The sequence below is a fragment of the Mastigoproctus giganteus genome, chromosome 7 (genome assembly GCF_048544385.1).
Source record: "Mastigoproctus giganteus isolate SK-2022 chromosome 7, ASM4854438v1, whole genome shotgun sequence".
NCBI classification, from domain to species: Eukaryota; Metazoa; Arthropoda; class Arachnida; order Uropygi; family Thelyphonidae; genus Mastigoproctus; species Mastigoproctus giganteus.
Genome location: NC_143581.1, coordinates 80,212,363 through 80,227,687, shown reverse-complemented (window position 1 = coordinate 80,227,687; position 15,325 = coordinate 80,212,363). Strand labels below are relative to the sequence as shown.

General features: G+C 37.5%; 1 protein-coding gene across 1 annotated transcript in view; it reads right to left on the bottom strand.

Annotated features, from left to right (window-relative positions):
* The window catches only part of LOC150083024 (DNA-dependent protein kinase catalytic subunit-like), a 127,922-nt gene that overhangs the window by 94,286 nt on the left and 18,311 nt on the right, over positions 1-15,325 (bottom strand). Inside the window, exons 4-5 of the mRNA XM_090378357.1 lie at positions 14,323-14,397; positions 3,204-3,309 (exon numbers count right to left, since the gene is read on the bottom strand). Of these exons, the coding sequence (XP_090234483.1) occupies positions 3,204-3,309; positions 14,323-14,397 (181 nt within the window). The remainder of the gene's footprint in view (positions 1-3,203; positions 3,310-14,322; positions 14,398-15,325) is intronic.

The window sequence follows — 15,325 nt, the reverse complement described above, 5'->3', positions numbered from 1 at the left end:
TCTAATCTCAACGATGTCCATTTCCACTTGCAGTCTGCCAAACCCCATGTACTTTTTCTGACAGAATCTCAGCTATTGGTTGATTCAACTACTGCTCATCTCAGATGCCCAAATTATTCGCTGTACGATTCCTTTCGCCTCAAATATGGTACTTGTGCATATGTCCGTTCTGATATTCCCTGTCAGAGACTTGGCAATTTGGAATCTCCTCTCTTTGATCTTCTCTAGCTTAAAATCTCTCTACCTCATTGTGTCAAATTCATCTGTTGTCTCTACCGTTCTCCCAACTCCACTAATCACTTGGAGCTCTTTGACTTCCTCTCTTTGCAACTTGACTTTTTCCAGTTCAACTTTCCTAACAGTGAGGTAATTTTCCTTGGTGATTTTAATGTTCACAACTCCAGCTGGGTTCCGTTTTCTAGTCACACCGACCCAGCAGGTCGAGATGCTGAGGCTTTTGCAATTACTAATGACCTAGCACAGATTGTTCATTTACCTACAAGAATACTGGACAATCCTAATCATACAGCCAATACGCTTGATGTTTTTTCTCACAAACAACCCTTCTAAGTACACGGTCGAAGTGAGAGGTCCTTTAGGCACTTCAGATCACAACTTGGTGATTGTCTCTTCTCCAATGGAACCTTTATCTCATGGCTATTCCCAACCTCGTGTTGTTTGGCATTACAAGAATGCAAAAGGGGATGACCTGAGAGACTTCTTTTCTTCTTTTCCTTGGTCGGATTACTGTTTCAAAACTTCTGATGTGAACGTTTGCTCAGATCGTGTCAGTGAAATTATTCTTGCAGGAATGGAATCCTTTATCCAACACTCGCATCTCGTCCTTTATCTAAACCTTGGTTTTCCAATAAATGTGCTAAGGCTGTCCAAGAGAAGAATGTTGCATATCGTAATTGGCTTGTTTCTAATTCTTCAGTTTGATTTTCTGCCTACACCAAAGCTCGCAACAGTTGTAAAGCAGTTATTAACCAGTCCAAACTAGAGTTTGAACAGGCTAAGAGTAGAAAACTTGCTTCTTGCCTTAATGGTAGCCGAGCATTCTGGTCTCTTGCCAAACCTATTGGCCACAACTTTTGCCCATCTCTGCTCCCACCTCTGTCCAAACCAGATGGTTCTGTTGTCACTTCAGCCAAGGATAAAGCTGACCTGCTAGCATCCCATTTTTCTTCCAGCTCATGTATTAATGATCTTGGTAAAACACCTCCCACCATTCCCAACGCGCTCCATTCAATGCCTCCTGCGGTCTTCCGTCAAAAGGATATCAGAAGGATTTTGATGAATCTTGATGCTAAGAAAGCTCCAGGTCCTGATGGTATTTCTCCACTTGTTCTCAAAACCTGTGCTCCTCAACTTACTCCTATTCTTTGCCGCCTCTTTTCACTTTCTTATTCCAAAGGTGTTTTTCCTTCTGCTTGGAAATTTTCTCATATCCAGCCAGTTCCTAAAAAGGGTGACAAATCACTCCCATCTAATTATCGTCCCATTGCAATTACTTCTACTCTTTCTAAAGTAATGGAGAAATCAATTAACCGCCAAATTTTAAACTACCTAGAAACCTTCCGTCTGATCAACGATCGCCAGTATGGATTCCGTCAGTGTCGATCCACTGGTGATATTCTGGCTTATGTTACCCATTTATGGACTAAATCAATTGAAAGGTTTGGTGAAACACAAGTAGTTGCTCTTGTCATCTCAAAGGCTTTCGATCATGTTTGGTTAAAGGTCTTCTAAACAAGCTTCCATCTTATGGTTTTCAACTGTTTTTAGTAATTGGTTATCCAGTTTTCTCTCTGGTCACTCACTGAGGGTGATGGTAGATGGCTCTGTCTTCTAACTTCACTACTAATGCTGATGTCCCCCAAGGTTCAGTTCTTTCCCCCACTTTTCCTCTTGTATATTAATGACCTTCTTCCATTGACTGGAATATCCTATGTTAGCTGTTCAGACAGAATCTTTTTCTGGTTTGTGCAATGTAAACTGTTTTAACCGGTAAGCATTGCTTTTTCTGATTTAATATTTCTTGTCTATATAAAGTGTGTGTTTAATTAGCACCTAAAATGAAGAAAGCTACAAAAAAAAATTTTTAAATTTAGAGTAAAAATTTAAAATCATTATGGAGTTAGAAAATGGCAAAAAAGTTGTGACATTGGCCAAGAAATACAGCATAAATGAATTCAGCATTTGACGAATTAGGGAAAATTCTGAGAAAATTAAGAGTTTAGTTATCTGTTCAACATCATTGGCTGCAAAACACAACTACAAAAGTGAGAAATCCATTAATGGAGAAAACTGAAAAATTACTTACTTTCTGGATAGAAGATCTTGATCAAAATAGAATGCCTCTTAGTTCAGATATTATTCGTGCCAGAACTATGCAAATTTTTAATTGCTTATAAGAAAAAAGCAGGTCCATCCAATGCAGACATCTTACAGACCAGTAAGGGTTGGTTTGAAAATTTTAAAAAACATCAGTCTTCACGATCAAAAATTAATGGGCAAAGCAGCCAGGGCAGATATGGAAGTTGCTTCTTTGTATCCAAAAACTTTAAAGGATGCCAATGTGACTAGGGGCTATTTAGCAAGTCAAGCGTTTAATGCTGATGAGACTGGCTTATTTTGGAAGCGTATGCCAAGCTGAATATTCATTTCAAAAGAACAGAAAACCGCCCCAGGTTTCAAAGCTGAAAAAGAGAGGTTAACACTTTTGTTATTTGGCAATGCAGAGAGTGACGAAGCTGAACAAGATGTAGAATTGAAAGTTTGGACTACTGATGAATCACTTCAAGCAGGTAAGCTTTTCAACTTTATAGAAACAGAGGCCAATCATACCATTTCATAGATTGCAAAAAATTAATATGATTTGGAAAATGCTACAGTATTATATATATGCAATGTATTGAAAGTAATACTGCACATATATAAATTTGTGTTTTTATGTATATAAAATAATGTGTGAAATTCTTATGAAAATGAGTTTGTTATTAAATTTCTACTAATTTCATTTAATTTTAAAAAAAATATCGAACTCTGTTAAAAAGTCACTCAGTTATGTCAAGAACATTGTGGTTCCTCTCGATGACATTATAATGGAGATTTAACGTATATATTTATGGAAAATAAACTTTGACTTGAGTCACAAACCTGTGACTCAAGTCAAAAAAAAAAAACCTAAATCCTCTTACCTGTTAGTTGCAATGAAGTCCGAGACAATTCTTGAAATAATTTATTTGCAAAGGATAATTTATTCAGATCTAACTTCTCCATTGCAGGAAAACTAAGCTCAAGAACCTATGGGATAATTAAACTTTGATTTTCAAACAAGGAAATGCAATGCAGGTGCACTCTACAAATCAACAAATACATTAAAATAGATTCAATCATAAAATAAAGATTAACCAATACTTAATAAAATGAAATATTCACTTAAAAAAATATATAGCAAGCAAATAACAGTGAATATTTTTATACTGTATTCACAATATTTCATGTCTCAATGATATATTTTTAAAAAAATACTTCAGGCATTTTTTTGAAATGTAATGTTTTGTAACTTCCTTAACTTTTGAACACAACGTAGGAGGCAAAGGGAAATCAAAAAATATATATATACCATGAACTAATAAATGATTTAGCCGAAAGAACCCTGCTCTGCATGAATTATAAATGATTTATTGAAATGCAGCTGCCATTGTTTTGTACAGAGGATGAATAATTATAAATGAAAATAAGCATCAGCAAAAAACACAAACAAATAGAAAAAAGGTAATGGGGGTGGGGATATCATATATTTTGGCCAAAGTGTTATGGCCTTCAACAGCAGATTTCGGCATTTTTTTTAGAATGGGAAAGAAATGCACAACAAATTCACTTCCATGGAGCAAACTTGATGGCAGCCACAAAGGTAGAAGAAAATTGTGATTGGTCTTAGTTGGTTATCTGTAGGAGCTGTATATTCTCAACAATAACAATTTTCTAGAATCAGACTGATGGCGATACCATCATATTGCAGAAAACTGCATTTTGCTGATTGGCTCTGGCTTCCAATTTGCTCACTGAATATGCAGTGATCTACATTGGATAACTGGGACTAAATGAATCTATCATCAATTTTACAGATAACCACACGCTTTGCCAGATACTGAGAATGTCTTGGATATGCATGACTCCTGTACTGAGTGGATTGCCAGCACAGTGGGCAATCGCACCACAGGCTGGGCACTGGCATTGCTGAACGTGCTGGGACAACCTGCAAGGGTGATGCAGTGTTTTACAACATCTGCAAGAATCATACCTTCAACCTTAAGAGCCCAAGATCCTCAAGTTTCACACAATCATTTCTGCAGAGAGAGTACATAGAAGCCGGTCCTCCAACAGGTGCAAACATCAACAGAAACACTGGCACATTCACCATCCCACTCTCCTTCCTGGATTGCCCTCTCTTCCCACCAATCTCAGATGCCACCCTGAGAAATACTGCCAACCCAGTTCTCGTCAGATCCCCAACACCTCCCACACCCAGGGTTACTTTGCCAGCACCAGGAGATCCAGAGAATTGAAGACAAACTTGCCAGACAGATACAAGCCAGTTCACAAACCAAGCACTGCAAACAACCTACATAGATCCTGCAGATTCAAAACAGATAGACCAAAGCCAATCAGTAAAATGCAGCTTTCTCTAAAGACTGCAATGGTATCATAGTCCATGCAATTCCAGGAAATTGTTACTGTTGAGAATATAAAGCTCCCACAGACATTACCTTCCTAGCTGCCATCAAACCATTGTGTGGAGGTGAATAGCATTAGCATTAGTAGAGGCATTTGATGCAAGAAAGCAAGCTTATGCAGCATCAGCCAAAAAAATATATATATATATATATATATATATATAAATAAATAAAAAAATAACCACTTCCACTTCACCCCTCTGTTCATTCGAAATACCTGTCCAGCTGAGCCTTTAACTTATTTAGGCTATCAACTTCCACGACAAGGGATGGAAGTCTATTCCAACCAACCACCCGCTGGCTAAAGGCAAATTTCCTCACGTCTATCCTACATCTGTCTTTTCTCAATTTGAATTTATGCCCTCTCAGGTGATTATTCTGAGCAAGAGGAAGAATCCCATCAGCATTGAGCATGCTCAAACTATTCAAGGCTTTATACACCTCTATCAGATCACCTCGCTGGTGCCTAGTCCCCAGACACTGTAATTTGCAAAACTTAAGCCTTTCTTCGTAAGAGCACCCCTTTGTTCCATTCACTAATCTTGTTGCCCTTCTCTGTACTCGTTCCAGCATCTCTACATCCTTCTTGAAATGAGGCCTCCAGACCTGTATACAGTACTCTAGGTGTGGCCTGACCATTGCCTTATACAAGGGAATAATCACCTCCTTATCCCTGCTAGAAAAATTCCTATATATCATCGACAATACACCATGAGCTACTCTTGCAGCCAGTCTGCACTGCTCAGAAAACTTCATACCTGCCTGCACAACCACCCCCAAGTCCCTTTCATTCTCTACCACTGTCAGTGTAGTACCACAGAGTTGATACGTGGCTCTGGGGTTGCTGTTTCCCATGTGTAGTACTTTACATTTGTCAATGTTAAACTTCATTTGCCACCTCTCAGCCCATCTGCTCAACCTTTCCACATCCTGTTGCAGTAGCATAGTGTCAGTAGTATCCTTGACAAGCCTGCCAACCTTCGTATCGTCTGCAAACTTGGACATTAAGCTTGATATACCATCATCAATATCATTTATAAATACAGAAAACAATAATGGACCCAATATTGAACACTGAGGGACTCCACTAATAACAATAGTCCACGATGAGCAGTGTCCATTGATTACCACTCTGTCTTCTCCCCCTCAACCACCCCTTTATCCATAGCAGCAATTTGCCTCCAATGCCACACTGCTCCAATTTATGCAGCAGTCTTCCATGTGCAACAGTATCAAAAGCCTTTCTAAGATCCAAGTATATAATATCAAAGTTATTCCCTGCATCCTGTTCTTTTATGACTGCATCATAGTATCCAATCAAATTGGTCAGACAAGACTTCCCCCTTAACAAAACCATGCTGTGTCTGAGCTATAACTGAAGTCTTGTCTAGATGATCCTGCAGTGCTTCTTTAACCAGTGCCTCCATTAATTTTCCAGGAACAGAAGTTAAACTAACAGGTCTATAATTACTTGTGTCGCCCTTTGATCCTCCTTTGTGAATTGGGGTCACATTTGCACATCTCCAGTCCATGGGTACTTCCCCTGAGTCCAAGGAAGCTCTCATAATTATGGCTAAGGGTTTGCTTACTTCCTTTGCTGCCTCCTTTAATATAACTGGATTGATCCCATCCACTCCAGCTTTCTCTAAAGATCGCAATGGTATCATAGTCCATGCAATTCCAGGAAATTGTTACTGTTGAGAATATAAAGCTCCCACAGACATTACCTTCCTAGCTGCCATCAAACCATTGTGTGGAGGTGAATAGCATTAGCATTAGTAGAGGCATTTGATGCAAGAAAGCAAGCTTATGCAGCATCAGCCAAAAAAAAATATATATATATAAATAAATAAAAAAATAAAAAATAATCTATCTTCAACAATTTCTCCTCCACTTTACTCTCAGTTATTACAAGATTCTCTAGCTTACTGCCAGAGTTGAATACACCTCTGGCATTCCCCTCGCTGAATAACTCCTCATGTGTGAATGTCGATGCAAAATATTCATTCAGTTTGTTAGCTACCTGAGCAGGATCATCAACAGTTGACCCATCGATATCAAGTGGACCAATCTGATTCATCCCGTTCCTTCTACAGTTTACATAAGTAAAGAACTCTTTGCTGTTTTTCTTTGCATCCCTTGCCAAAGATTTCTCGTAATCTGCCTTCGCCTGCCTAACCTCCTTTGTAACTTGGTTACAGATCAACTTGTATCTATCATAGGCTTCTGTGTCACGTGTTAATTTGTATGTATCCCATGCATTTTTCTTCTCTGCCATATGTCTCATTAGTTCATCTGACATCCACTTAGACCTAAACCTTGAACAATATTTCTTAGTTGGTAGGTACCTATCTGACATCCACTTAGACCTAAACCTTGAACAATATTTCTTAGTTGGTAGGTAAAGCCTAGTAGCTTCCAAGATAAGTTCTTTGAATGCTTCCCATTTTGAATTTGCTGTTGGTAACATCATCAGTTGGTCCCACTGTATAGAATTTAAATACTGTCTCAGTCCATCGTAGTCACCTTTACAAAAACAATAACCCTTCCCTTTACCCCTAATGGTAGTTACCTCTTTGAATAAATCCCACTTCAGCACACTGTGATCACTGCCACCTAGTGGTTCATTTACCTGCAGATTCTTAATGCATGAAAAATCACTACTGATAATCAAATCAAGAGTATTACTCCCTCTAGTTGCCTCCCAAACATGCTGATGTAGAAAACAATCATTCAATAAATCCACAAAAGCCTTGCTAGTGTGTGAGTGACCAGCTCCAAATTCCAGTCAATATTTGGGAAATTAAAATCCCCCATTATAAGACTCTCTGATTTACTGGCCCACTATTTCCCTGTACAGTTTCTTATTATACTCATCAGAGTCGTTAGGCCTATAGCACACTCCTACTCTCAATTTTGATCTCCCAATGCTTATGTCACACCAAACTGACTCGACACTGCACTGTCCAGCAATGTCGACTGGCTTCACTTCCTTGGATTTTATGTATTTCTTAACTAATAGCATACCCTTCCTATCCTGTCTATCCTTTCTGTAGACATTGTACTCCCCAAATTCCAGTTCTGCATTCCTTATATCTGTGTGACACCACATCTATGAAATCCCCACAATATCTGCCTTTGATGTTTTGAGCAATACCTCAAATTCATCAAATTTATTTACTAAACTCCTAGCATTGGTGTACACACAAGTATACATGCACCTGTTCTTTTTCTTAGCTACCCTAACACAACCTATGTGTTTATTTGTACCCCAATGATTCCCAGCAGTCTCTGAAATATCCTGCATCTTATTTTCCAGGCTGCAGCTCATTGCAATAGAAGCAGTGCAAGAATCACTTTCACCTCTGCCAGTGGCTACTGTTAATCTATTAGTCCTTGTATCTCCTCCCCAATCTAGCAGTTTTCCGACCCACCTAACACTGCCTCAATAGCATCAGCAAACATTCTTGCACCCTTTCTATTTAAGTGTATCCCATCCCTGTAGAAGCAGTCTCTCCTGTTAACAAGTACAGACCAGGCTGAAAAAAATTCTACCCCTTGAGCCTTACACAATCTTTCCAGGGCCGAATTGATCGACAGGGCTCTCATCATATACTCCCTCCTATAGTGTCAGGGCAGAATTGCAGACACTTTCAAATTCAACCCTAATTCACGGCTTTTTTTCAACAGGGACCTGTACTTGTTAAGTAATTCCACCGGTCTCCTACTCTTAATATCATTAGTGCCACCGTGTACAACTATATCACCTTTTGTGCCCTTAAAAGATGATATCCGCTCTACAACGTCATCAACCTTTGCCCCTGGCAGACATACCCTGGTCCTGTTCCACCTATCCTTTTTACAAAGGATGTTTCCCGTTTCCCTGACAATAGAGTCACCAACAACTACTAGTTCCTTGGGGGTTGCCGCTGTGTTGCATGATGACCAAGTGCAAGCTCTGGCATTGGTGTGGGCATCCTGTACACTTATTTTCTACTCTAAAAATGCCCGAAATATACTGCTGAAGGTCATAATCAACCGTTCCACATTTCTTCCATCATGCAGTATGACTGATTATTTTTGAGGTTATGACAGACATCATGGCGAGATCTTCTTCTTCCTTAAATTTCGAGGGTACAGCTCTAAAACGGTGTTCGCAGGCCAGCTGCCAGTTAGTAAACCAGACCGAACCTATTGGTCACTCTTTAGGAGGCTTCTGGATCAGCTAGTGCAGCGGTTCCCACTGGTGGTTCACGAAAGTGTTCCAGGGGGGTTCGCACTAAAAATTCTATAATGGTGTCTGCTTAGATTTATTCACATAGGTATATTATTGTAAACTACAAAATATATACATAATGATAAACAATAAAGTAAAATAAAATTAAATAAAAAGTAAAGAATTGCCAAAGAGAGAAACCACATTTCCCACAATTCCTTATAGTTTACTATCTTACATAAATTAGTTTACTATCTTACAGTAAAAAAAAAAAAAAAAGGTAAACTGCAGCCATTATTAACCCACTGCAGGATGCAAGCCTCTAACAATTCATGCTTACTATCTTACAGTATATCATGTTAAATAAATGTTTTCCATACTTATTTTTTTTTGATTCTCAAGCACCATCATTATGTACAAGTACTTTTTTTTTTTTTTTTTTTTTTTTTTTTTTTACAATCTATAGTACTTAGTACCATGCGTGGGTTGAAAAGTTGAAAGAAGATACTTGTTGACATTAGAAATGAACTTCTTGTAATTTTCAGGAAATACATATGAAGGAAGGTTGTTTCAGAAAACAGAAGCTTACTGAATAAATGAGGAAGAAGAAAAGTTGGTTCTGTGAGTTTGAAGTTGCACAGTAAAAGGATGTTGACTGGTTGTGGCACGTGTTCGGATTGCTTTAAAAGAGAGAGAGAGTGGGAATTACAGAAGCCAATTCAGAAAGCCTTTTCTACAGATTGGAAATCTGTAGAAAAGGCATGCAGAAGAAACAGTACGTCTATGAGACAACGAGTGGAGAGACTGTTGGAGATGAGACCGTCTGCACTGGTAGCACAGTGGTATCATCACCATCCTCCCCACACCGAATTGATAAGGCACGAGTTCGAATCCCATCGATGACACAAGGAATTTTAATGGGCTTTTTTTTTACTCCGTGGCTGAGTTAGTCAGTCTCAGGCGTAGATAGCAAGAACAGACAAATCGACCAGAGAACACACCCAATTTACAGACACAGTAAATATATGGGTAGATGTAATCATTTACGGGTGACCCTAAAATCATAATTTTTTTTGGATTTTTTTTTTTTTTTTTTTCTGTTAGAGATGAGACATTAATTAACCCAACTGCCCTCTTCTCAATGGAATCTAAAAGCCTGAGAGAGGTTTTGGGGGCACCGCTCCTGATGTGGGAGCAATATTCCATGGTAGGCCAGATTTGTGATTTCTGCAGAAAAGAGAAAAACAAGTTTTTTTAGATGCAGAGGAAGCAATATTTGTAATGTGCTTATGCCAAGAGAGATTAGAAGTCAGAGTAACCCTAAAGATCTTGCCTAGAAATCAGAGTGTCTTGAAGATAAACATAGGAGCAGAAGAATCCTTTTTGCGAGATATAAGACAGGATTGAGTTTTAGAAGGATTGAAATTAAGTTATCTTTGCCACACTACCATTACCTGGAGATCAGCATTTAAGGAAATGGTAGTGGATATTCGAGAATTTGAAGCTGTTTGAGCAGGGATATGTTTCTCAAACTGGAAGGTGGAATGCAATGCATTATCATCGGCAAAACTATGGATAGGATTTCCTGTGGAAACCCTATCCATAGAAGAAGGTCATTAACATACAGGAGGAAAAGAGTGGGAGAAAGAACTGAATCCTGGGGAACACCAGCATTAGTGGAGAAGTTAGAAGACAGAGAGCCATCTACAATTAACCAATGAGCAGTCAGAGATAAAACTGCATACCCAATTGCAAAAAACAGCTGGCAAACCATAGAATGGAAGCTTATTTAGAAGACCTTTATGCCAAACACGAACAAAAGCCTGGGAGATGTCAAGAGCAACTGTTTGTGTTTCACCCAACTTTTCTATTGAATTTGTCCATATTTGGATAACATAAGCCATAATATCACCAGTGGATCGACACTGACAGAATCTATATTGGCAATTGTTGATCAGACGGAATGTTTCTAGATTTGGTTTGGATTGGTTTGGATTCTTATTGGCACATTAGCAACTAAGGCTATAATCCGCAATGTTTCTAGATAGTTTGAGTTGGCAGTTAATTGTTTTCTCCATTACTTTAGAAAAATTAGAAGTAATTGCATTGGGACGATAGTTGGATCAAAGGGATTTGTCACCTTTTTTAGGAACTAGAGGGATATGAACAAATTTTCAAGCAGAAGGAAAAACACCTTTGGAATAAGGAAATTCACGAGCTCAGGTTTTGAGAATAAGTAGAGAAATACCATCAGGACCTTGTATTTCTTAGCATCAGATTCATCAAAATCCTGACATCCTTTTGAAGGAGGACCACAGGTGGCATTGAATGGTTTACTGGGAATGGTTTACATTGAATGGTTTACTGGGAATACTGGGTTGGAAGAAAAATAGAATGCTAGCTGGTCAGCTTTATCTTTGGTTGATGTGGCAACAGAACCATCTGGTTTTGACAGAAGTGGGAACAGAGATGGACAAAAATTGCAGCCAATAGTTTTGGCAAGAGACCACAATGGTCGGTACCACTGGACAAGAAGCAAGTTTTCTACTCTTGGCCTGTTCAAAATCTAGTTTGGACTGATTAATAACTGCTTTACAAAGTATAAATGATATTTAATAATAATTTTTATTATTACGCTATGTTGCTTATAAAAACTCTTACTGGAAATAGTTTATAATAAAAATTAAATATTATACGATTTCAGAGAATATAGGATTAGTGGTTCGCTTTAAAAATATTATGTTGAAAGGGGTTTGCTAAAAAAAAATTTTTAAGTTGAGAGGGGGCTTGCAATAAAAAAATTATGTTGAAAGGGGTTCACGAGTCAAAAAAGGTTGGGAACTGCTGAGCTAGTGTATAATCTTGCTACCTCTACTCTGCCAGATAGTGACTGGAGGGAGTCAGAGTAATATGTATGGGTGGGGGAAGCATTGTCGAGGCCACTTTATGTCAAGGATCTGAGTATATTCTTACCATGTTTACGCCATATCCAAAAATTTCATTACTTCATACATAGTATGAATCAGAGCTGTAATACTCAATACGTTCATATTAATATTTGTAAAATAATAAGAGGAGTTTACCTCAATATAGTCTGTAGAACATTTCCATATGATACTCTCCAGAAATTAAAACGAAAAAATCTACAACTTACATTAGAGTAAAATATAAATAATTAAAAATTTAACACAATTCAAATCAATTTAAAACAATTAAAAATCAATTTAAAACAATTAAAAATCAATTTAACACAATTAAAAAGAATCTAACAAAAATATTCAAAACGATTTTCCTTCCTGAATCTGACAACGCTTTTTGACCGTATGTCGTGATCACAGGAATGAAAATTACCGAATAGGGTTGAACCTGAAACTTAAATAGTGATTATTTGTCTTTGCGCTTGCAGGTCCACGCATCGGAGATCAAATACGGCCGCCGAACATTAACAGAATTCTCGTGTAATTTAATTTCTACGGTTTCTGCAATTAATAGTTGCGTATAATTACATTGAACATTAAGTATTTTGGCCTCGTTAAATAAAAAAGTATGTTTTTCGTTAATGGCATGAAAGGCTAATTCTGACACTGCTGAACGAGAAGCACGAACTCAGGCTTCGTGTTGATTTACACGAATATTAAGAGAAAATCACGTCGAACCCTGGTAAGACAAGTCACAATCACCGCAAGAAATGTTGTATACCAGATCATTAATTTGTGTTGCGAATGCGGAAAGAACCGAGCGATTGTTCAGTAAAGTGTGTAACTTCCATATTAGCCTGGCCACAATTTTAAACTCTGTATCTTTAAAGAATCTATTAAGTTGTTTGTGCCACTGTTCAACATATGGGACAGAAATAAAGTATTTTTTGATATTACTATTGTTGGTTGGTGTAGTATTTTGTATCCTATCCTTAGCCTGTACCCTAATTCGGTTTATTGTGGCAATGGAATAACCCCTGTTTAGGGACCTGCTAGTTAATATTTGTATTTCTGAGTCCAAAGCAGATTCCATCGTTGAATATTTATAGGCATTTAGAAATTGATTAAAGATAATCGATCTTTTGTAGGTGAACAGGTGATAGCTATTATAATGTAGAAGCATACTGGTGTTTGTAGGTTTTCGATAGATGCTAAATTGGATTTTATTCGAGTCCCGGGTAAGCGTGAAATTTAGAAAGTTTAATGACTTTGTATCCGTATCCTCCCTTTCCAATGTAAATTTGAGTCTAGAATGAATATTATTAAACAAATGTAAAATGTCTTGGATAGTACTACTATCAGTAATAACTAGCACATCATCTAAATACCTCCCATAGTATGTGATACGGGGTCAAAAAGGTGTCAAATGTATATGCTCAATCGTTGAGAGATAGATCTCTGATGTTAAGTCGCTCAGGCTCAAACCCATTGGTTCAAAACTTTCAAAACTTCTATCTAAATTGAAAATAAGCCAAGGAGCTTGACTAGGTCTATAAGCTACTTATAGAAAATAATTTAATATAATAATTAAGTCAATAAAACAGTTAAATATAATTAAAAACTTACCGTTCGCCAGAGCTGCAAAATCTTGTCCAACACGTGGATTGGATACCCTTACGGATACTAAATAATAACCTACAAAATCTCGATCTAAGTTCAAATTAAACTAAGTACCATAACTAGGAATATAAAGCTGCTTCTAGAAATAAATTAATATGCCAATTTAAGTCAATAAAACAGCAAAAATTTAAGAAAACTTTTCTATTAGCTGAAGCCATAAAAATTTCACCCGCACGGAGCTACTCTCATTCCTAACCAATGGGAGTTGTCATTCAATAGAGTTCATGTTTTGTGATATGAGATAGAAGGTCATTAGCATATTAGTATGTTAACAGTAGCAAGAATATCTTTTGTCATTTGGTTTATTATGATGGTAAAAAGTGTAGCACTTAGAACACAGTGCAATCCAAGAACGATTACAGACTATCCTGTAAAGTTCAAAACCCAGAACTTCTCTAAATGCATCCAACCATGATAGAATAACCGGACTCACTGTCAGGTTGAAAGGTAACATTGTAAAACAGCCGTTAACATAAGTAAAAAAGGACAACAAAAAAATAAATAATAAAATAAAGTTAAAACAACTTTAATGACAGCTTGTTAAGACAACTGTATTAGGTTTTCCTTAATGAATTACATACATTCTTATTACATGGCCACACTGTTGCCATAATACAAAAAAGACATAACTGATGCTCATGTTAATTAGATATTTCTAACTCAGCTTATGCTCTAAGTTATCCCTCAAAAGAGTGTGCTTATTTAAGAATAGGCATATACATATATTCTGCCTCATTCCATCAAAAATTTTTAATAACTATACCTTAGACAAAACCACCAGGGCTGCCACTCTGTTTTTAGCCACAGAATCTCGCAAGAACTGTGAAAAGCTAGTCTCCTAAAAATAAAAAATTCAATAATCATTACATGAGATAAGAATCAAAAGCTAGAAAAAGAAACAGATGAAATCCATGCTTTATTCAAGTAGGTATTAGCAGACAAACACAGCATTACCATCACATTTTTTAAAATTTCAATGATTTTATACAGAATATCTGGCTATATGTTTAAAGTCTTCCCATGGCCCCACCCTTTTTCTTTACTGTGTTAATGGCTTCACTTACAGCTATGTTTGTGAACAGGTCACTAACTTAAATTCTTAACTTGCCAGTAATGAATCCTATCCTTCGTTTACCTGTTTCATGATACTAATAAAGTCAACTGAATTTACAAACTTGTTTCCTTTAACAAAGTTAATATGCTAGCTTACTGTTTGGCTAAATATTTAGTCTCACAGCATTCCTTTCTTTATACATTTTTATTTTGCCACATGAAATGGGAGTTTTTCCATTTCATGTGGCATGTTTCAACCGGCACCACGGTTGAAAACCACTGATCTAGAAAAGTTAGGTAGATGGGCTGAGAAGTGGCAACTAAAGTTTAACACTGACAAATGCAAAGTACTGCATATGGGTAGCAATAGCCCAAGAGAAATGTACCAACTGTGTGGTACTACACTCAGGGAGGGGGAGAATGAAGACCTGGGGGTAGTTGTGCAGTCAGATATGAAGTTCTCTGAGCAGTGCAAACAGGTTGCCAGAGTAGGTTATGGAGTTTTGTTGATGATATACAGGAATTTTGTTGGCAGAGACAAGGAGATGATTATCCCCTTGTACAAGGCAATGGTCAGGCCCACCCTGAGTACTGTGTACAGGTCTAGAAGACTCATTTTAGGAAAGATGTTTGTTTGTTTTTAGGAGCATTAGCAACTAAGGCCATATTGCTCCGGGATATGCGATGGTCATTCCCTGACCTTTCCGCATCCT